Raw genomic sequence first — 23089 nt, forward strand, 5'->3', positions numbered from 1 at the left:
AGCCAAGGCACCACTTGTTTTTAGTGCCGTTCTGAAAGCATGTATTTTACCTATTTTTAAAAATTCAATAAAGTATCATCATTGTTTTTTATGGTAATATTGTCCCAAGTTTTTCCAGTGGGAATCCTCAACCCATTCTTCAAAACACTTCTTAAACTAAGGGGATAATGTTTCAGCATTTTATTAAAGTTACTGTAAGCGCTACGCAATGGTAAATTCTTACTACACTGCACTGTAAGAACAAACTTGTAACGGATTCACATTTAGCCAGTGAAGAATTCTGATATTAGGACAGCATATCATTTTTATATTTAATAACTTACACTGATTGCAAAATGTAAATAATTGGTCAGAGTAGATCCTATTTAACAGCCAATAAAAATTATTAGCAACCTGAGTCATCTCTTTACCTTCAGAAGGGCAAATCTTTTCCTGACTGCTGAACAGGATAACTGGTGCTATTAACGTGAAATATACTTGTAGCATGTGTATGGCCGAAACACAGTATACTACTGCAAATTGCAAAGAATAGGAAGGAATTACTTTTGATTCTAAGCACTTGGAAATATCTTTTGTTAAAATAAGTACCTAAGCAAGGTGCTTGAAAACATATTTCGATAGCTTTAGAAGCATCGCGATTTTAAAACTATGACTTGGGGAAGCCCAAAGGGAGTTTCCCAATTAAAAGGAGAAAAATTTGCATTGCGTTTTAGCTCCACCCATGGCAATTATTTCCTTCCTTCTGTAACTGTGAATTTCCTCCCCAATCCCAAGAACGGGGCTCTGTCCAGTTCCGCAGCCTCTGCTCCAGGTCTGTGTTTGGGATGATAGTTTCAGGTAAGGCAGCGGCGGCTGATGCGGCTTAAGTTCTGGGTTTCTCCCCGTGATTTGACAGTTGGGGCCCGAGGCATCCAGAAGCGCCTTTACCCCGAGCAGGCAGAGCTGGTAAACCATGGAAGGCGGAGCAAACTTTTAGGGAGTGTCTCCCCGGCCCGAGGCCCCACCTTCCATCTGCTCCTCTCCGATTGGCTGTCGTAAGTCTCAGCCGACCTATCGTGCTGGAGCGTCTAACGCGCCGTGCGGCGACGCCGCCGCGCAGGCTCACTCGGGGACCCGCCCCTGCGCTTCAGCTCTCTTGAGAGCGGGAGGACACCAGCGAGGGGGCTGAGGAGCCAGCCAAGCCGGGTTATGTCAGTGCCAGCAGTGACGGGGCCGCGCTGGGACTTTGGACGGGTCCAGTGGCAGAGCGAGACCCGTGACAGAGCGACAGAGAAAACAAACACTGACACAGCTGCCCGATTTACCCATGTCCCTTAAGTTCAGGTTTCCTTGGGTTGACCATTCATTGTGCTCCAACCTCCTACAAACTGATTTGCCTGTGGGGACTCGAAAAAAAATGCGACTTTATTCTTTTCTTTGTGTCGGAGCAGAGTGAAAGGAGCGAGTCTTTATTTTCAAAGAAAGTAAACTTTTCTCCAACGCACAGTGGCTGGCAACACCTCTTTGGTTGAGTTTCACTGTCCCCAGGCTGGAGGCACTGCCCCTCCACCGACCCGCCGTCTCAACTCTGGCCTACCCTGGCCTCGGGGGAAGCGACTGGCTGTCGGCGCTGGAAAGCGGGCGTTCCTTTCCGCTCTACAAAGAAAACAATCCGCATTAGTTTCCAAGGGGTGCAACTCAGAAAAGTGAGCCAGAAACAAAACATAACCAGGCCTTCGGGGGAAAGCAAAGTCTCGTAGTCCTTGCTCACAAACTGGCCCGCGATTTCCAGGCCCCAGCCGGTGTGCGAGGCATCACGGCCCCCGGCAGGCTGCAACCTCCAAGCCCCACGCCAGGCCTGCCCCTGCGGCCGCTCGGAAAACGCGGCGAGCGGAACCCGCACGCGGAAGCGCCGGCCGCACTGAGCATGCCCAGTTGCAGAGCCGACCAGAGGAGTTTTTTTTTTTTTCTTTTCTTTTCTTTCGGTTTTTTTTTTCTTTCTTTCTTTCTTCTTCTTCTTCTTCTTTTTTTTTTTTGCTCTCAAGTAGGAGGCCTACCCCCCACCCCCACCCCAGCCCCCCCCCCCTCCCACCCCCGGCCTAAGCAGCTACCATGTCTGAGGTTCCCGGCGCGGCGTTGTCCCAGGCGGGTTGGTAAGTGGCGAGTCCCGCTGGCCGCTCGGCCGCGGACACGGGCCGGGGCCCGGAGGAGGGTTGGGGTTGGGGGCGGTGGGGTGCGTGTCGGGGTAGGCGGAGGCCGCCGCCCGCCCCCGGCCTCTCCCCGGGCCCTCCGGGCCGGCTCCGCCCCCGGCGCCACGCGGAGCGGAGCGAGTCCCCCAGCTTCCCTCGGGGCGGCGGCGGCGGCGGCGCGGCCTGGGCCCCGGGCGGCGGGCGGCGGGCCGGGGAGAGGCCGGGGGCTGCGGGCCGAGCAGGCAGGGTGGCCGGCGGCCCAGGCCCGAGCGCATTCGCCCGGGAGGACCTGCCACGCTGTCCGCGCCGCTCTGGGGAGTGTTGCTGCGGCGGGACGAGGGGAGGCGAGGGCTGGAGGGCCCCCAGTGCAGCGGAGAGGGGCTAGCGCGGCCGGAGCCCGCGGGCCCTCAGGAAGTTGAGGGCCCACCAGGGCAAAGCCCGTGCTGCAACCGGGCCGCCTCTTCTTTCTCCTAATTTCAGAGCAGTGTGTTCCGACCGGTGTGAAGCTGCCCTCCGTGGCACACACACAACTTCTGAAGCTAAGAATGACCTCATTGTCAACTCGTGTGGGTGCTCCGTGGAACTTTTCTTGAAGCGATGGCAATGTTCTGATTTTTAAAGACGTTTCATGTTAAGATTTTAGAATCTGAAAGTAGTTTAAAAAATGCGAAATTAAGCAGTTTCTGGAACTGAGGCCATGACAGTTGTTAACATCCAGTTTAATTTAGTAACGCTTTTGCAGGCCTACCTAGGCTCAGTCTGAGAGGAGGGGTGGGAAGGAGGATGAAAAAGATTTGGCCCAGCTCTCTGGAAGTTCACTATCTTGGTGAAAAGAGGAGAGACGGGGGCATTACAGGAACAAACATAAAAACGGGAAACAGTGGCAAACTGTGCAGAGAGGCACGCAAATGGGCTATGGAACTGGGAGGGGAAGGAGAGTTCATTTCCTAGAGAAGCAGGTTTTGAAAGATGGTGAGGGAAAAGTCTTTCTAGACAGCCACCGGAGAGGCGACACAGAAGTAGGAAAGTGCTTACTGGTTTGCAGAACTGATACTAGATCCTAGTGGTTCCTGGAAGTAGGAGGGTGTCCAGTGAGGATTAAGACCAGAAAGGTTGGGGCAGGTTATGGCGGCTACAAGTGCCTAAAAGATATGGATTTGATTTTGTGGATAAAGTTTTTTGATTGGAGTGATATAATAATGCCTGTGTTTTGAAGAAGGGGCTCCTGGCTGTGCAGGCACTTCACTTTAGAAGTGAGGACTCAGGCACAGAACTGTTAAGTAATTTTTCTTTTCTACCTAGGAAGTGGTGGAGTTCAAAGTTGAGCACAGGGGGGCTGGTTCCAAATCTGGTGCTTTTAACCATTATGCGTTGTTGTTCCCATGGTTTTTGGGTAGAACACCATTAGGGTAACAGACTTTGAAGGAAAAACTCACCATACTCAGTTCTATTTTTATTGTGGAATCTCTACCTTCAGTTTCTTACCTCACAAGAATGTTTTTGGATAATAACCTTGGCTTACTCTTTTACTTGAGTTGCTCTCCACTCTTCATTAAATTGAGCCTTGGTTTTTCAACCTAGTTATATGATTTCATTTACAAACTTGTTGGGTTACTTCTTTCCAACACGACACCTCCAAAGTCTCATTGGTTCCAAACACATACGAAATTGTTCTTTTTTGGACTACAAGCTCTTTAGGGGTGTGGAACTGCATCTTATTTTTCTGTATATTTGTACTGCCAGGGAGCCACTACAATGTAGGTTCCCAGTAAAGTCTGATACAATTGACCTTGGAATGCCCCTGCTAATCAGATTCTATTGCAGTCTCTACCCAAGTTTGGATAGTGCCTCCTTTTTCTTGTTACATTGTTAAAGTCCCTAGCATGGTTATATTGTAACATTTGTCACTTTGTGTTGCAAATGATCTGTTTAACATGTTTCTTTTTCCACCAGATTTTGTTGCTTTTATATGGCAGTGACTCACAAAGGCAATAGTAATTTGTGGGTCTAATAAGACTTTTTCTAAGAGTTACCATGTAATTCCTAATAAGTCTTGAACAAATTAGATTTGTGCCAAAGAAGAGAAAGAGATCTCCTAGGTGTTCAAGTAGCCTGTAGATCTTATGTTTAAGTAGAGTCTTACTATGTTAAAATGTAGAATCTCAAAAGTTTAGGCAGAGAAGAGAACTGGAAGGATTTAGGACCATAGAGTAGTTTTGACCAACTCATTCCAGTTCTGACTTTCTGAGTTTCCTCTAACTCTTGGGATTCTGTTATTGTCACGGACAAAACCATTTTTTCTTAGTTCTTAGTCTATACACTTAGTTACTTATAGGACCTGAAAAGAAATAGATATTAAGACACCTAAACTATTATTAAATCCTTTCTATCATCTTCACCTAAAATAATAGTTTAGGGTAATATTTTATCTTAAAAATAAAGCTTAGGTTTCTGATACATAATTCCAGTCTATGGTTTTTGTTTTGTTTTGTTTTGTTTTTGAGCAAATTCCCCCCCTCTTAAGTCTATTATCTTAAAGACCCCCCCACAAAACCAATACTTTAAAATACATCTCCAACTATAGCCACTCCAGCAGACATTACAGTAATTTTTTTGTCTTTAGTGATGAGTAGCATAGAAAGCAACAGGTTATGCTAATTTGAACTTAAAAGTTTCAGGGACTTTCACAGTATGGTGGTTGTGTTTAAATAATGCACTAAATAGCACATTGATCTCTTATAGTGTTTAGTTATATGTGTGGAATAAACTTCACAATGAGAGATTTGGCTCAGTTTATCTCAATAACAGATTTACTTAATGTCTTTTTTTTTCTCTTTGGAGATTCTCCTCAAGGGGGAATTGCTTGTTTCTGCTAACCTTTTGAATCTTTAGAATTTTTATAGAAATATCAACCTTTTGGAACCTTAAAAAATAGAAACATGTTAGAACATAATTGTGATTGTGTTTTTGAGAAAGGTATTTTCCATGGAATTAGTGATGGCACAGCTTAACACCCTTGTGTGCAGATGAGGATACTGAAGCACAGAGAGAATCAAAGATTTGCTCAGTTATAAGTAGCAGATCCAAGAATACTGCTCAAATGTGTAGAATAAAGATTCAAAACTCATTTCCATCAAGCCATGGTGATCATTTCTAATTTAAATTGTTGATAAAAAATAACACATTTTGAAATAGAAAATTGGATTAAAGCATTTTGTGGTGTATAAATTTACTTTCTCCTTTGGGAAATATAAGGTGCTTATGCTTAGGAGTGGTTGATTTTGAAAACAAAGAAAGCTTTATCTTGCAGTGGCTCACTTAAATGCTGATCAGAGTTACCTGAAAATGGTTAATTCTGTATTTTGCAAAGTCTAAGATTATCTGAAAGGTAAGGCACTATATTATATGTGTTTGCCTTACCTAGCAGTTTTGAGTTGAAGACTCCATAAGGTAGCATTAGAAATAGTGTTTCCATTTTATTCTGAAGGAACATAGTTCATTAGAAACTCCAGATTTCTATCATGCAAGGCTTAACCCGGATGTGCTCTGGGGATTTTGTTTTTGTGTTTTTGGTGAAGAGGGAAAGGTTGGAGGGAAAATAGAAGGATGAACACACAAGTCTTCTTACATTGTTCCCCTTGAACTTCACCTTCTCTTTTGAGTTCTATTTTCTTTGTTTACTGGTGCTACCACTATACTGACCATTCTCTGGCCCAAGTGTGTACCACCAAACTCCTTTCCCTTTCTTTCACCTTTGAACAACTAAGAAAGACTGCAGCTTTAAAAAAGTCTATAAAAATTTAGTACTAGAGAAGAACAACTGTAAGATAGATAAAATAGGAAGCACAATGGCAGTGTGGAGTATGAAGTGAATGCTCTTTTGTCTTGAGGAGCCAGCCCTGTTCCACATGTTGCTTTGAGATAGCTATTCCAAAGTGGTGCTTTAGGACAATTTGCTGGAATTTCTAATTTCTAACTTTAGACCTATCCACAGATGGAGAACTTCTTTTCACATGCCATCATGTAGAAGCTTCCTCCCCAAAACATTAATGATCAAGACCAAGAAAGTCAGATTCCTGGTTTGGTAGCCCACCCTGCACCTTTCTTGTAAGGCTTCTGTTTTCTGAGAGACACACCTCTTCCCCAGGAGATTGATGGTCAATGATCTGTCTTCAAATGGGAAGCAACCTTTACAGCACCATCAGCATTACTTTACTTTTACCTGCTACACTGTTGCTAACAGTGATATGAGAGAAGTTTATAATACAAAGAGTGTCTGAAGTTTTGCTCCCTCATATGCCAACATAACTCTTAGGCATAAGTCCATTTGTAAAGAATATTGGTAGTTCTTTATAAGGTGGTATATTAAGTGCAAGATACTTTATTATCTAGAATTATATATCTAGAATTATAAAATATTTTATCATTACCACTTTGATATAAACATACTCTTGGTACACTGTTTCAGAAAGGATCAGAACCATTAAAACACTTTTTTAGCCAAAACAATAATAGATCATGTTGAAGAATACTAGAAGAAGCCAGTTGCCTTCCTTGTATTTAGGTTTCAGGGGAGCTTATCAGAGACATCCCATTTTGAAACATTTCATATTTTTTTAATGAGCATTTGTAACTATATCTTTGGTTTATTTTTTTTTGTGAAATTGTAGTTCAATACTAATAAGCCTTGTTGACCTTCTTTCTTAAAATATGTTACACACTGCCCGGTGGCTTCTACTGATACTATAAACTGCTAAAAATGCCTGGATATTCTGTTAAACTGCAAATTTTAAGGTTTCAAGGTGCTGTTTGCAGTGATTTTTTGGTGAATAACCTATAAATCTAGTTTCAACTGCCTGTAGACTTGACTGCCTCAAGCATAAAGGGGGTATAAAAAGAAACTTGCTACCTCAGCAAGTTGAAAATAATTTTCTCCTCTCACACAGCAGCATTTGCTAAATCAAGTAAAAATTACATAGTAACATTTCAAGAACCATAAAAATATAACTATATCAACTTTTTCGGCTTATATTTTCTCCTTTTGACAAAAGAAGGATATTGGCAGTTTGACTTATCATGTTGCAGTTAAGTCCCATCTCTCTAGAAATTGACTTTTTGTAAGATGTAGGATCTGGAATTAGCGGAAGAAGGCTTTACCTCTAGATGATTTTTAGAAGAAGCAGACTGCACTCCCAGTAATGCAAAAACAATTTATGTAAAAATTGAGAAACATTTGTGAAGTCGTAGAATGAAAACAAAGTAAAGCAGAGAAGAGGGGACAAAAAAATGTGTGGTGATAAGGTGAAATATTAACAGGAGTGTCAAATCAAAGATAGTGAGAACAGAAAAGAAGCACCCTAGTGATAGAGAGAAAGGGGAAAGAACCACATCACACTCCAGGGCTGGACAGATCCTACGTGTACCTTAGTACTGTAACCCCTACAGGTTTCACAACCTTACTCTGTGGGTGAGTCTGTGTGCATGTGTGAGGGCTTCTTACACTTATTACAGCTTTACAGCCTTTATAGTGGAGACAAATAGCTACCCTCATCTTAAGATAGTGCTGTTGGAGGTATGGTATCTTTACAACTGTTAAGTCTCTGCAATAATGCAAAGAAATATGTAACCCTATATAGTAATGTGTCTACTGAAATACGTGCAGTAAATGTTTATGCCTCTTCTACACAAGGCACTGTTTGTTTTTGCGATTATATATAAGTCCCTCAGAATTTAAACATGCTGTACAGTGGTATTTTGCTTGGGAAGTCTGGAAGGCTTTCCAGAACTAATGGTGTATAAGTAGGATATGTTGTATATACCATCTCATATGGTGTCTAGTCCTTTTCTAGGGAAAAACAAGGCAGATTCATTGATGCATTCATTCAACAAATAATTATTAAACATCTTGTAGCAGACACTTTCTTTAGTATAATCTGATGTAGTCTTATGGGGAAGAAAGCCATTAACTATATACTGTAAACACTGCATCTGTAAACACACCAGAGATGAAAAGGGGCATGGTTCTGGAAGAATTTATGGAATGGAAATTTGGTGTCTTTGTGGTGGTTGTAGAATGCGTCCCTGAGATCTGGAGGATGAGTGGGAATTATGTAGGATAAGTAAGATTTTAAAAAGCAGATGCAAATTTCACAGGGCAGTAGGGAGCATGGTGAGTACAAAGGTCTGAAGGACTGGGATGAATGGACAAGATAGGAACAGTATAGGGAAGTGGGACTGGGAGATACTTAGGGTCTAGGTCCTGTAGCTTGGGCCTTGCTTTTATTCTGGAGGCAATAGAAATCAGTTGGAAAGTTTTATCAGGGGTTGGAGTAGGGATGACATCATAGTTAAATTTTGAGAAATGCTTGCATTGAAGAAAATAGCTCAGAGCTTGGCATGAGTAGCCGGATGGATAAAGTCGTGGTGATGATTGAGATGGAGAACAGAAATTGATTTGAGCAATATTTAGGAGGTAAAATGGACAGAACTTTTAGATGGATTGTATATGGGAAAGAGAGAAGGAGGGGTCAAAGAGTTGATTTCTAGGTTTCTGGCTTTTATACTTGAACTGATTACAATAAGGTTAAATAGGGAGTATTAGAAAAGGAACACATTTTTGACGGGTGGAATTGAAGTTAGACATTATTTGACTGTGAGGTAGCTTTGAGTTATCTAAAAGAAGATGCCAGTTAGACATTGGGAAATACTAATCTTGCACTAGGAAAAAGACCGGATTAGAGAATAAATTCGGAATCATTCAAGTATAGCTGATAATTGAAGCAGTGCAGATGAGATCATCTAAGGCCACACTGTCCAATATGGTAGACATTAGCCACATGTGGCTGCTGAATGCTTGTAAAATGTAAAATAGTTGTACCTATAAAATACAGACTGGATTTGGAAGACTTAGAACAAAGAAGGATGTAAATATCTCTCATGTATTTTTATATTGCTTATATATTGAAATAATGCTGTCAATATATTGTGTTAAAATACATTATTAATTTAACTTCACATGGTTCTTTTTACTGTTACGAGTGTAGCTTGCATCTTATTTCTATTAGATAGCACTGATCTATGATCTAAAAAGTCAAGCTTTAAATAAGAAGAGGCTGGGTTCAAGCACTGAGGAATTTCAGCATTTTAAAAGAGAATTAGCCTTCTGGGAGCTGCCAGAGAGGGGAAAAAGGATTGGAAGGAAATCACTGACTTTTCTGAAAAGAGAAAATGGACATATCTTTAAGAGTTCTGTGACAAGATTATTTGCTTAGGTCAATATTACTGACTTGCTGATTCTAGAGATTCAGATCAGTTTTTAAAACATTTTTTTAAAATAAATTTAGGTATCTGAATGTTCCTTTTTAAAAAATTCCATTCCCCCAACCCACCCCCACCCCCACCCCCGTCCCCTTTAAATATAAAATGCAAATAGGGGCACCTGGGTGGCTCAGTTTGTTAAGGCTCTGTCTTAGGATCAGGTCATGATCCCAGGGTCCTGGGATCTAGCCTTGTATTTGGCTCCCTGTTCAGCAAGGAGCCTGCTTCTTCCTCTGCCTCTCCCCCTGCTCATGCTTTCTCTCTCTCTCTCCCAAATAAATAAATAAAATCTTTAAAAACAAAAGGCAAATAAAATTCAGCAACAGCTTTTCAGAAGACAGTCTGTTGTAGACATTAAGTGAAGATGTAAGAAAAAACATTTTTATTTTACTGAATTCCTAAGCAAGACCTTGAGATATTTGAAAATTAATAAAGGTAGATTTTTAAAAATATATAATATGAAACATTAAACATAAATGTTGATGGAAAAACTTGCTAAATAAATTAAACCAACATTTTATAATGGCTTTTGGAATTAATTCAGTTTAAGTTTTGTTTTGAAAGAGAAATAGGGATGTATGCAAGTTTAAATGTCCAGAAAGTTGATAGATGGTCACGATAAAATGAATGAAATAATTTTTCCTTTTGCCATAATATATTCTAATATTATTAGACCCAAAGAAATAAGTGTATATTCCTTTTGCCATAAATGTATTCTAATATTATTAGATTAGATTAGATCCAGTTTTTCTATTTAGTTAAAATAGTTTGATGTCTTGTTTTGTAAGATCCTGCAGGACAAGGATCAAGTCTTCTCATGTTTCTATACCATTCTTAGCATTTAGCAAGGGGTGAGGTCCACAGTAGACACAGAAATGCTCGTGGAATGAATATTGATAATACCATCATAATTAATTAGTCTCAGATGTTTCATAATATTGTTTTTGTGTTCTCAAGGAACATGAAACTTATTCAGGCTTTGTACAGAGTAGGAAATTGTTACTTGTGAAATGGATGTGAAATTCTAAAAATCAGTTTTATGGAAAAATTATTATTTTTACAGAAATGCAGGAAATAAACTGTTAAAGCTTTCTCTATTGATACTAATGACAGAACACAAACACATACGTTTACAGATACATTGATAATATTTCTTTGAATGGGACAACCAACTTTCTGTAGGGGTTTGAGATGTTCTCTCTCAAAGCATTGTTAATAGAAATTATTTTCAGAAGTTTGTTTTTAGTATAAGTTTGTCCTAGGTCCTAATTATTTCTTTACTCATTTGATATTTTATGAGGTGCTGAAGTTTTTATTTTTCTTTTTAATATTTCAGAATTGCTTGTTATCTGGGGGTCCCTGGTTAGAAAAGCATTAGGATGATGAGGTTGTAATTCATTCTGTGGCCTTTGATAGGGCAAAGCAGTAGGCATTTGGGACACTTTCCAGTTTAGTAAGCTGCAGAGGGTTTCAGTTCACTGGGTTCTTATATGAGGACCCTGCCAAGCATAGGTTGTTCTTTTGTTAACTTTCAATTATGAACAGCAAAAAGACCATGTATATGTTGCCAGTCAGGTCACAAAACATGTAAAATAGGCTTCTTCCCAGTGGCTTTCCTCTGTCTACCATACTCAGAATGGCCAATACTATTGAGCCTTTCCCCTGGGGCTGAGAGCTTCAGTTGGTATGCAGAGGCTTCTCCTCCTAGGGGTTTGCCATAATCTTTTGTCCAGGCTGCCTGCTGAGTCTCTTGGTTTGTTTCACCCTAAATTGTGAGTGATAGTGACGGTTCTCCAGGATTGTGTTGATTTTCTTCTTTCCTTGTGCATTTCAGGGAGTAAAAGTTGTGCTTTTTGGGGAGGTGTAGTACAGGGTTAGAATCCAGGCTCTATCAGATCTGTCTTTGGTCATTATGAAGTTTTATAGGATTAGGGTATAATTCTTTATTTGACTGCTGCTGATAAATTTTTTTTTTTAAGATTTTTATTTATTTATTTGATAGACAGAGATCACAAGTAGGCAGAGAGGCAGGCAGAGAGAGAGGGGGAAGCAGGCTCCCTGCTGAGCAGAGAGCCCGATGTGGGGATCGATCCAAGGACCCTGAGATCATGACCCGAGCTGAAGGCAGAGGCCTAAACCACTGAGCCACCCAGGCGCCCCTGCTGATAAATTTTTGACTGCTTTTTCTGGTTGTGATTATTTGCTTTGTTTTTACTTTTTTTTTTTCTTTAGTTATACATTTATCAGAAGTCTTTCTAAGCATATGTTAATTAGGTGTTTCTTTGATAATTAACCATTGGTAAAAATGAATGTATTTTGTGTACGTATATTAAAAATATGGTTGCTTTATCAATACCATGAAATTTCAGTGCCCATTTTTGTGTCTGTGTTTACATCATTATTGGTACAAAGTAACCACCCCAAATTTACATTTAACTTTGTTGGTAAACACATCTAGCTACTCTTGGCTGTACAGAGACACCTGCCATTATACTCATTAAATTTTGATTTGACATCATGAAAAAGATAGTGCAGGGTGGTGGTTTAGATGTTAATGGGTACAGAGTAATAATATTTAAATGACACATGACAGAAATCATAGTGTGCGTTCTAGAGCCTGATTATTTTGAAAGGGCAATAAGGCCTTGAAGTTTTTACCAGTTTATACTTATGTGAATAAGCACTTATGTTGACATGATTTTAATTAAAACACAAAATTGGCCTGAGGTCTACCCTTCTAATATTTACAGAACTGATCTACATTAGTTAGGTTGAAATCTAGGCTGATGTACAAAGACCCCACATTACAAAGCTCTAGAAATCATAGCATTTTTCCTCCATCATCACAAAACAACATACAGTGATGGTGATATTGCTTTTTGCTGTCATTTAGGGACCCAGGTTCCTTTGGTCTTACTGTTTTGTTGTCCCTTAACACTGGCTGCTCCAAGTATGGTCCTAAGATCAGCATCATTAGCGTTATCTGGTAGCTTGTTAGCAATGCAGAATCTCAGTCTACCACAGTGCTATTCAATCAGCATCTGTGTTTTAACAGGATTCTCCTAGTAACTTTTTTGTACCTCAGAGTTTGAGAAGCACCACTTAGGGTATTGTCATTGTTTCCACACATATAGCAAAGTAGCTGCCACATCTGAGTTTTAGCTCACAGGAAGGGAAAGGACAGCTGAGAGCCATAGAGTCAAGTCTCTCCCTAATGGGAAAAGTGGGACACATTACTTCCTTGGTTTCCAAGAACTTAGTCTCACCTATGTGAAAAGGATTCTGGGAAATGTGGTCTAGTTCTGTGATTCTCAAACTCTTTCCAGTTATTAAAATTTCTAGTTTTTCACACACCAGTACTTTTGTGAAGTATAAAATTTTGTAACAATTTCAAATTTCTGTAAGAGATTTTTTTTAAACAAGCCTAAATATATATTTTTAAAATTTATTTTTATTTATTTGACAGAGATCACAAGTAGGCAGAGAGGCAGGCAGAGAGGAGGGGAAGCAGGCTCCGTGACAAGCAGAGAGCCCAATGTGGGGCTCCATCCCAGGACCCTGGGATCATGACCTGAGCTGAAGGCAGAGGCTTTAACCCAGAGGCTTAACCCATTGAGCCACCCAGGCGCCCCTCTGTAAGAGATTTTAAATGCTCCCTTCAGTTACTCCATCATGAAGCAGTAACAAAGAGTTTGAAGACTGACATGGATCCAGGGACCACATTTGAAGTAGTTCCCTTCTACCTGAAGACATTTTGAATTTTTCACTTACTGATGCTATTGAAATTATGGTAAAGTTGCATGAATTTGGTATGAATGAATGAGGAATTTTTTTTTTTACATTATACTTTTGATTCAATTTACTTATTAATATTCTACTTAAAATTTTTTATTATTTTTAGTGATAATCTTATGTTTGTAAAGGACTTTTTAGTTTGCCAAGCCCTCTTTCCCTAATTATGTCACTCCATAATAATAAGTAGTAAGTATGTATGTATTATGTTTGCTTAGCAAAGGGGATTGCGAGCCTTCTTGGTTTAATCATGTGGTTGATATCTATTATGACACATTAAAGAATAGTCATGTTTGTTATGAGGTAATACCTTTCCACTGTATTTTGTAGCTTTCTTATACTTTTAGTTATGAATTAATACGAACTAATATTAGTTTACATTTGGTGTGATGAGACTTATCTGTGCCGTTGTCATATTGGCTAACATTGCTTGACATGGTTTGAATTACTCCTGCCTAAACATGTTTTCGTGGAAAATAAAATTGAATTGGACGGTTGGTGGTCTTTTAAAATGTTTTACCTTATCACAATAACTTTCATGTGCAAATTGAATTGTTTATCGTTACTGGTAATGCTCTACTGCCTTAAGCAAAAGTATATTTAAAAAATGTATGATTATAGATTTCTGTGTATCTAAGACTTGTATTTTCCAAGTGGAAAAATAGGCCGTTTGACTGAATGTTTTTGTTATATTCAGCTTGCTTGTTGCTGTTACAGCTTGCCTGGTACTGCCCCGCAGCAGCCGTTTTTTTTTCTTTTTTGCTTAAGTACTCAGTGTACATGAACTAAGAAGTCAGCAGGAAGTCAGCATTGTGGAGGAGGAACAGGCTTGCGAGCTGGAATGGATTTGTGTTTGGAACTGAAATTAGTAAATTCCATGATTTTGAATAGTTAATTTCTATTAGAATTGGTTAATTAGAATTATATCACAAAACTGGGTTATCATGAGCGATTACTGAGGAATAGAAAATAGTTGTGAAAACACCACATGTATCCTTGATTTTCAGTTAAATTTATACCTACTTTCTATTTTTAAATTTTAAGGTGTAATTGAAGTATGGCTGGCCACACAGATATACCTGCCTCCTGAGAAGCGATGGGGTTCATGGTTAAAAGCATGGGCTCTGAAGTCCAACTGTCTTCTGCTAGGGTCAATCCTGGTTCTGCCACTGATTAACTATAGCCTTGAGTACATTAATTATTTGCTGCCTCAGTTTGCTCATCTGTTAAGTGGTGCCAATTATAGCACCTAACCCACAGTGTGCTTAAGAGGATTAATGAGTTGATACACACAAAGTGTTCAGAACACTGCTTGTCATATGCTGAGTGCCTAGTAAATATTTGCGTCCTTTCTAATGCATATTAAGCCTGGATTCTCATAACTTACTGCTGCCTATAAATAAATTGATGTAATTTTCACATATATCGATTTCTGATATTGTGTTATTTCTGAAAAAAGTTGTCTTTTATTTTAGAATATCTTTTGTTGTCTCTTAAAGGATTACCTTGATAAAGACAAAATCCTTATATCTTATGGGTTTTGAATCTCATTTGGTAATCTTATAAATGTTGGTGCCTCAAATTAAAGATAAGTAATACAGATAGGATATTTCATATAATATTATTTTACTTGCACAGGAAGAATAGAAAGACATTTGAGAGAGAGAACTATCAATATTCAATCTCTTATTTTGTATGTGAATTTAGTAAGTCTCAGAAGCTGAAGGCAGGTAATTTAATATTCTTGTTGAAATATTGCATTGTTATTAAGTATTTGCCTTTTAATTTTATAAATAAGGTTTTCATTTAATGAGTAATGGAATGTCCTTCTTAAAAATTAAATGTTTGGAGCCAGTTTTGTAATATGTAAATTTATGGAACAATATAAATTTTTTGAAGATTAAATAAATGTTTAAAGAGAGACATCTTTTGAGTCTAGATTTTAAAGAAAAAAGATTATAGAGCTTTATCCTAAGTAAGGAGTTGGCAGTGATTTCATGCTTACTCTTGTTAATAAAGTTTTATTCATACACAGCTATACCATGCATTTGTGCTCTGAGCAGAGTTGAGTAGTTGTGACAGAGATCATATGGCCTGCGGGAAAACTACAATTTTTACTATCTGCCCCTTTACGGAAAAAGTTTATTGGCCTCTGTCCTAAGTAATTAGTGAAGTAGATTTATTAGTTCATTATTACTTAGAAGAGGTTGGAATAAGTTGTACATGCTACTTTTCCAATGTTTGTCAAAAATACCTTGTTGTTCTGGAAGAACAACCATGATCCTTGTTTGTATCCTTATTTGTAATGACTGGTATGAATGGTGCTGCTTCACAGATTAGTAAATCCTAACTATTTGTTAGGAATGTGCCACTACTTGCAGTGGGACTTTCTATCAGATACGGAATTGTCAGGTGTTTTTGAAATGGTCTACTGATTTTAATAGAACTTTTCCATTATGTCCTAGGGCAGATAGAAATCCTTCATTGCTTTCAATTGAGAATTTCTATCACACCTGGACAACTTTTGGATTTTATAGAAAACCTAGACTACAGATAGTTTTTATCAGATCAGTACTGCTTAAGAGAAGGAAACAGATGTGAGGTTGAAAAGCCTGCTAAAACATATTAATTCTGAGTAAAATATAGAAGTTTGTCTTTAAATAGCAAAAGCTATTTGATAGCCAGTTATACTTAAATTAACCTAATTTATTTGTAATCTGTTTTTTTTAATTGATTTATTTTTAAAGATTTTATTTATTTATTTTAGAGGGAGAGAGGAAGAGAGAAAGAGCACAAGCAGGGGGAGTGGCAGGCAGAGGGAGAGGGAGGAGCAGGCTTCTCACTGAGGAGGAACCCTGACAAGGGCTCTATTCCAGGACCCTGGAATCATGACCTGAGCTGAAGGCAGACGCTTAACTGACTGAGCCACCCAGGCATCCCAGTAATAAGCTATTTTAGATTAGAAATTGAATTCATGAAAAAAATTCATGAATTGATTTGACAAAAATTATAGGTGAAGTTTTTTTTTTTTAATATCTTTTTATTGATTTATTAGATTGAGTGAGACATAGAGAGAATGAGCCAAGCAGGGGGAACAGCAGGGAGAGAGAGAGGCAGACTTCCTGCTGAGCAGGGAGCCTGATGCAGGACTCGATTCCAGGACCTTGGGATCATGATCTTAGCGGAAGGCAGATGTGTAACCTACTGAACCACCCAGGTGTCCCTGTAGGGGAACTATTTTAACAGTGTTCAGGGGACTAGGCACAAAGGGTCTAATGAAATCCAGTTTTTCAATATTCATTCTTATATTCATTCATATTTTTCCTTTTTGGATATGAATCCTCAAACTTGTAGAGTTGCCATTCCCACCATGTAGAGATTCATATACACTGAAATTCTTTTTTTTCACAGTTTCCATTTTTGACATTATTCTCATTATAAAATGTTCCATCAGAACTTTTACATTTCATCTAACCACTCTGGTATACTGGGGTATAAGTAATATAGTGATAACAACCAAGCATGCCATTTAACAACTGTAACCAACATAAACAAATAACATCACTGAGAAATCCAGGCCCTGAATTTTAGCTAAATTAAATAGACCACTGCAATCTTGATAGCTCATCCCCAAACTTAAAGAGTATAATAGTTTTGAAGAGTGTATTAGTTTTTCTGTAAAAATTATGATTAATTTTACATATCAAATTGGAAGATATATGCAAATCGCTCTTTTTTCAAATGGCCAAACTTTGTATTGATGACTTGATGGATTCCCCAAGTACTACCCTGCGTCCAGAGATCCGTTGAGAGTTTTAAATCAGGGCCTTGAAAAGACCAGATTTGCTGATTTTACAAAGATCACTCTGGCTTCTATTTCAAGAATGGTTGAGAGATCAACATTCAGGTAGGGACAACTTAAAGGAAAACATTCTCTAGAGATAAACTTCATCAGTGAATTTTTTCTTAAGGGAAATTGAAGGAATTGATAATTCTAGTTTATTCTCAGTGCCCTTGACTTGTTTCTTTCCTCCCCCACAATTTAAAAATAAAATCAGTTAATACTTATTCTATTAGTGTTAGTGCTGGTGGTATTTTAATTTTTTTTGCATAAAAGTTCATAAGTTTGTTTGATGCCTCAAAACTAAAATACCTTTTGAAAGTTCATTTAAAAAATAATATATATAATTTATATTTGCATTTATATGTATATAAAAATACTTCAAAAAAGAAGGTATTTTGAAGTATAAAGATTTTTATGAAAAGAAAAAGGAAGACCTTATAATGTAATTCTTAGATCTAGATTTCTGAAGAGGAGCAGGAATGTTATTTTTTTCCTAATTAATGAAGTTTTAAAAACATATGCCAGGTGGGCATACTTGTGTTTACCTTTCTCATGACTAAGCTGATAGGATCAACTACCGATTCCTTTCTTATTTTAGTGCTATTTCCAAGCCAGTATGTGAAAGAAGCTATATTTGAAACAGTCATTTAATAATTAGATATTTTTAAGCAGGACATTTTTTTTCTCTGAAATCTGAGTTTCCTTTTTGAGAAAATATTTTACATAAAAAACATTTTATAAATGCCTTTCTGGTATTTTTCCTTCTTTTGAAAGTTGCTGCTTTAATGTTGAGCACATGTCTGACTCTTACCACATACATGGCACATACGTAGAAGTCTATCACCACTCTTTGTGTTATTTTCTACTTTTTCACCTGTGCCTACTATTACTTTTCTTTTTGCTGCCGACTGACTTGTGCTTCTCCTACACTACACCAAATGCTTTTGCTGAAGTTATCAATGATCTGTTGGTAAGGTACATTCCTTACTGACTTCTTTGCTGCATTGGAGGTACTGGTCAACTCACTTCTTGAAATTTACTGTTCCCTGTGTCCCCAAACACTGCAGAATTTTTGTTCTCTTTATCCTTTTCTTATTATTCAGTTGCTGTCTTTTTATAGTATTCTTATCCCACTCTTTCTGCCTTTTCTCACTTTCCCTGTTGGTACTACAAAAGTTTTGTTTTTGTTTCACTTGCTCATTTTTCTTACTTTAATTGATGAATCTCATTTTTTTTTGTATTTTAATTTTTTATTTTTTTTTATAAACATATGATGAATCTCATTTTAAACTGATTTCTGCATGGTGATGATTCCTAAATCTGGCTAAGCCTGTATTTCAAAATGTGTGCTTGTATATGAAACACTTCGCTGTACAGTTTGAACTCAGTATCACAGAGGCACCTCAGACTTCCATGCTTTTAAGTGTGCTTTTCTTCCCCAGTCTTCCAAATTCTTCTCTTTATATTCTGACTTAGTTTGTGGTACATTCATCTCACCAGTCACCTAAAAGTCAGTTTTGCCTCTTACCATTCTCTTATATTTAAATTAAGAGTCAGTCCTAACAGTTTTACCTTCTAAATATTTTCCCACTAAAGGACTTCATTCTTGGGAGGACATTAGGAGCCTCCTGATTGGTCTTCTTCCTCTCTCAAATCCATCTTTTCTAGGGCTGTTAGAATAGGTTATCTAAAATTGTTTTTTAACCTTTAGGTTTCCTGTCTCCTGCAGGATGAAGTCTGTATTCCTTACAAAGATTTGTATGTCTTCTTGTTTGTCTCTGGCTTTCTTTCTTGCTCCTTCCTCTCTGTAGTTGCTGCTCCAACTGTATCAGCCTGTTTATTGGTCTCTCATGTATGCGCTATACTGAATCTGATTATTATATCATTTCTCATCTTGCTCTTATGTCTGTAATGCTTTTCTCCATTTAAGTTATTTGATTCTTGCCTCTCTTTTATTTTATCCCATTTTAAGACTTATTTATTTTAGAGAGAGTGTAAGCTTGCAAGTGGGGGAGGGAGGGAGGAGCAGAGGAAGAGATAGAGGGACAGAAGCAGATTCCCTCCTGAGTAGTAAGCCCCGTGCCAATGCCTATGCCAAGGATCTCAAGCCCAGGACCCAGAGATCATGACCTCAGCTGAAATTAAGAGTTGGTCTCTTAACTGACTGGGCCACCCAGGTGCTCTGCCTTTGATTTTAAAATGAAGCTATTATCTTTTATAGGAAGTCTTCTCTAACAGGAAGAAGGTATCCTCTCTTTGAGTTCCTATAACATTTTATCTCTAGGTCATTATGCTATAATTATTCATCTGTCTCTGCAAGTCAGCTAAGCTTCACTGGAACTGAACTTATTTGAAGTCAATGACCATGTTCCTTTTTTATCTTTGAATTCCTAGGACTAGGGACTCAAGTGTTTGCAGAATAAAGAAAGTGATGTAACTTTTCTTTTTTAATTGTACTGTAATTAACATACCTTAAAATGTGTAGGTCTTAAGTGTTTAGTGCAATAAGTTTTCATAGTTGTGTGCACTTAATGGAAGTACGATTCTAAACAAAATACAAAACATTTCTGTCACCCAAGAAGGTTTTCTCATGCTTTGTCCCTTCCACTGGCCTGTTCCCTCTAGGTCATCTTTTTCTAGCATTTGTCATCATGAATTAATTTTCCTCTAACTGGACATCATAAAAGTGGAATTATTTTTGTCAACTTCTTAGAAGCTTGACATGTTTTTTTTTTTTTAAAGATTTTATTTATTTATTTGACAGAGAGAGATCACAAGTAGGTGGAGAGGCAGGCAGAGAGAGAGAAGGAAGGAAGCAGGCTCCCTGCTGAGCAGAGAGCCTGATGTGGGGTTCGATCCCAGAACCCTGGGATCATGACCAGAGCTGAAGGCAGAGGCTTTAACCCACTGAGCCACCCAGGCACCCCGACATGTTTTTTTTAAAATTTTTTTTTATAAACATATAATGTATTATTAGCCCCAAAGGTACAGGTCTGTGAATCGCCAGGTTTACACACTTAACAGCACTTACCATAACTCATTCCCTCCCCAGTGTCCATAACCCCACCTCCCTCTCTCTATCCCCCTCCCCCTGACAACCCTCAGTTTGTTTTGTGAGATTAAGATTCTCTTATGGTTTGTCTCCCTCCCGATCCCATCTTGTTTCATTTATTCTTTTCCTACCCCCCAACCCCCCCACATTGCATCTCCATTTCCTTATATCAGGGAGATCATACGATAGTTGTCTTTCTCCGATTGACTTATTTCTCTAAGCATAATACCCTCTAGTTCCATCCTTTGTCATCACAAATGGCAAGATTTCATTTCTTTTGATGGGTGCATAGTATTTCATTGTATATATATACCACCTCTTCTTTATCCATTCATCTGTTGATGGACATCTAGGTTCTTTCCATAGTTTGGCTATTGTGGACATTGCTGCTATAAACATTCGGGTGCACATGCCCCTTTGGATCACTACATTTGTATCTTTAGGGTAAATACCCAGTAGTACAATTGCTGGGTCATAGGGTAGCTCTATTTTCAACTTTATGAGGAACCTCCATGCTGTTTTTCAGAGTGGTTGCACCAGCTTGCATTCCCACCAGCAGTGTAGAAGAGTTCTCCTTTCTCCACATCCTTGCCAGCATCTGTCATTCCCTGAATTACTAATTTTAGCCATTCTGACTGGTATGAGGTGGTATCTCATTGTGGTTTTGATTTGTATTTCCCTGATGCCAAGTGGTGTGGAGCACTTTTTCATGTGAGAAACTTGACATGTTTTTGAGATTCAGTCATGGTCTTGCCTGTATTAGTAGTTCATTCTTTTTTGTTTGTTGAGTAGTATTCCATGTTAACCAACCGTCTATAATTTGTTTAGTCATTTTCCTGTTGATAGCCATTTTGGGTTTTTTGTGTGTATGTGTCTGGTTATTAGGAGTAAGACTGTGAACATCTTGGACAAGTATTTTTGTGGGCCAGTGTTTTCATTTCTCTTGATTAAATATCGAGGAGTGGGTTTGGTGGATCGTAGGATGGATTTGTGTTTATCTTTATAAGAAATAGCTACTTTATTTCTACAGATGTGACATTGTGTACCCTAACAATGTGTGGGACATGTGGATTCTCTACTTTCTCATCAAAATTCAATGTTTTCAGTCCTTTTAATTTTAGCCATTCATGCTGATACGAAATGGTATCTCATTCTGTTTTTAAAGTGTATATTCTTGATGATCAGAGTTATTAAGATATTGAGCCCTTTTTCATGTGCTTAATGGCCATTTGTATATATTATTTTATGAAGTATCTATTTCAGTCTTTTGCTGACTTAAAAAAATTGAATTGTTTGACTTTTAAATATTGATTTGTGGGAATTATATGTTCTAGCTATAAGTCTTTTGGTAATTACATATGATGTGAATGTATTTTCCCATCTTATTTTGGTTTATTAGTAATATCTTTTTGTATTAGAAATGTTTAATTTTGGTGAAGATCAATTTTGTCAGTTCTTTTATGATTCGTACATTTTATGTTCTGTCTAAAAATTGTTGCCTACCTCAAGTTTGTGGACATATTCTTTTATGGTTGCTTCCAGAAGCTTTAGGGTTATATTTAGATATATGTCCTAATTAATTTTGTGTGTAGACTGGGAAAGAGACTGGTATATTTCTTTATTTTTATGCAGATATTCAATTGTTTCAGTAATAATTTGTTAAAAAGATTTTTCTTTCCCAGTGGATTGACTTGGCATTTTGGTTGAAGATCTACTTACCATATTCTGTTTGTCTGTGTTTAGGCACTATCCTGTTCCCTTGTTCTAGTTTACTTTCTCCATGCCCATATCATACTGTTTTGATTAATGAAACATAATAGAAGTAATGATATCAGTTAGTAGAAGCCCTCATCTTTACTTGGGTGTAATTTGACTATCCTTGATCTTTTACATTTCCATATGAGTTTTAGAATCAGCTTATCTACTTATTGACAAAGCACACTCAGACTTCTGATAGCTAGAAAATAGTAATAGTGTCATGAACAAACTCCCCAAATCTTTTGAACTGTATTAATAACTGCACACATATGAAAACTCTGTGTAAAAAAACACACTCTCAACATTATGTAAAGACAGAGAATGGTGAAACTATCAAATAGCTGAGGGTAAAAAGAAAACATTAACAAAAACCAACACCATGGTTCCACACACTACCACTCCAATCTTGTCCTATTGTGGGGCTTTAGTGATTTAAGGCAGACCGTTTTAAACTACTGGAAAAGCAGAGTAGAGATGGAAATGATATGGCTTGAGAGTGAATAGGAATGACTACCAGGAAGATGAAATCTACCCCAAATCTGAAAATACTAAGGTAACTTGGCATATCAGAAAAGTATTTTAAAGTATGCATATCTTAAAGGAACTGGTTCCAATTAAGGGCCCCAGGTGGGAGATTTAAACTGAGAAATGCTGTATAGTGAGCAGGTATACAACTTAGAAAGTATTAGATGCCATATAAAGGAAAAGGAATGTTATTTAAAAGGGCAGACTCTGTTTAAAAGATTAAGACTAATTTAAAGAATAGGAATTAAAAGGATGATTCTTCAACTATATCGCTTCTGGGAGAGAAAAAAAAGGCAAAAAGGAAGTAAAAAGCTTCCTTTGGCCATTTGGTTGTGAAGAGGCAAAGAAGAAAAAGGAAGAATTAGACAATTATAAGACAATTGGAGGATTCACATATTAATTTTGTATTCTGTAACTTTACTGAATTTATATATCTGTTCCAGTAGTTTTTGGTGGAGTCTTTAGGGTTTTCTATATATTGTATCATGTCATCTGCAAGTAGTGAAAGTTTTCTTCCTTACCAGTTTGTATGCCTTTTATTTCTTTTTGTTGTCTGATTGCTGTGGCCAGGACTTCCAGTACCCTGTTGAACAGAACTAGTGAGAGTGGAGAGTCCTTATCTTGTTCTGATCT

The 23089-nt window shown here is 38.0% G+C and overlaps 1 protein-coding gene across 7 annotated transcripts in view; it reads left to right on the forward strand.

The window, feature by feature from the left end:
- The first annotated feature begins 534 nt into the window (after positions 1-534).
- TDRD3 (tudor domain containing 3) overlaps positions 535-23089 on the forward strand; it is a 169892-nt gene continuing 147337 nt past the window's right edge. For 5 of the 7 annotated variants that reach the window (XM_082700282.1, XM_082700284.1, XM_082700288.1 and 2 more), the window contains exon 1: positions 535-2132. In XM_082700282.1, the coding sequence (XP_082556408.1) occupies positions 2092-2132 (41 nt within the window). In that variant the 5' untranslated portion in view covers positions 535-2091. Of the gene's footprint in view, positions 2133-2714; positions 2735-23089 lie in introns of those variants that run through there. The other 2 variants (XM_082700287.1, XM_082700286.1) reach the window with 2 other exon arrangements.

The sequence above is a fragment of the Mustela nivalis genome (assembly GCF_964662115.1).
Source record: "Mustela nivalis genome assembly, chromosome: 15".
NCBI lineage: Eukaryota > Metazoa > Chordata > Mammalia > Carnivora > Mustelidae > Mustela > Mustela nivalis.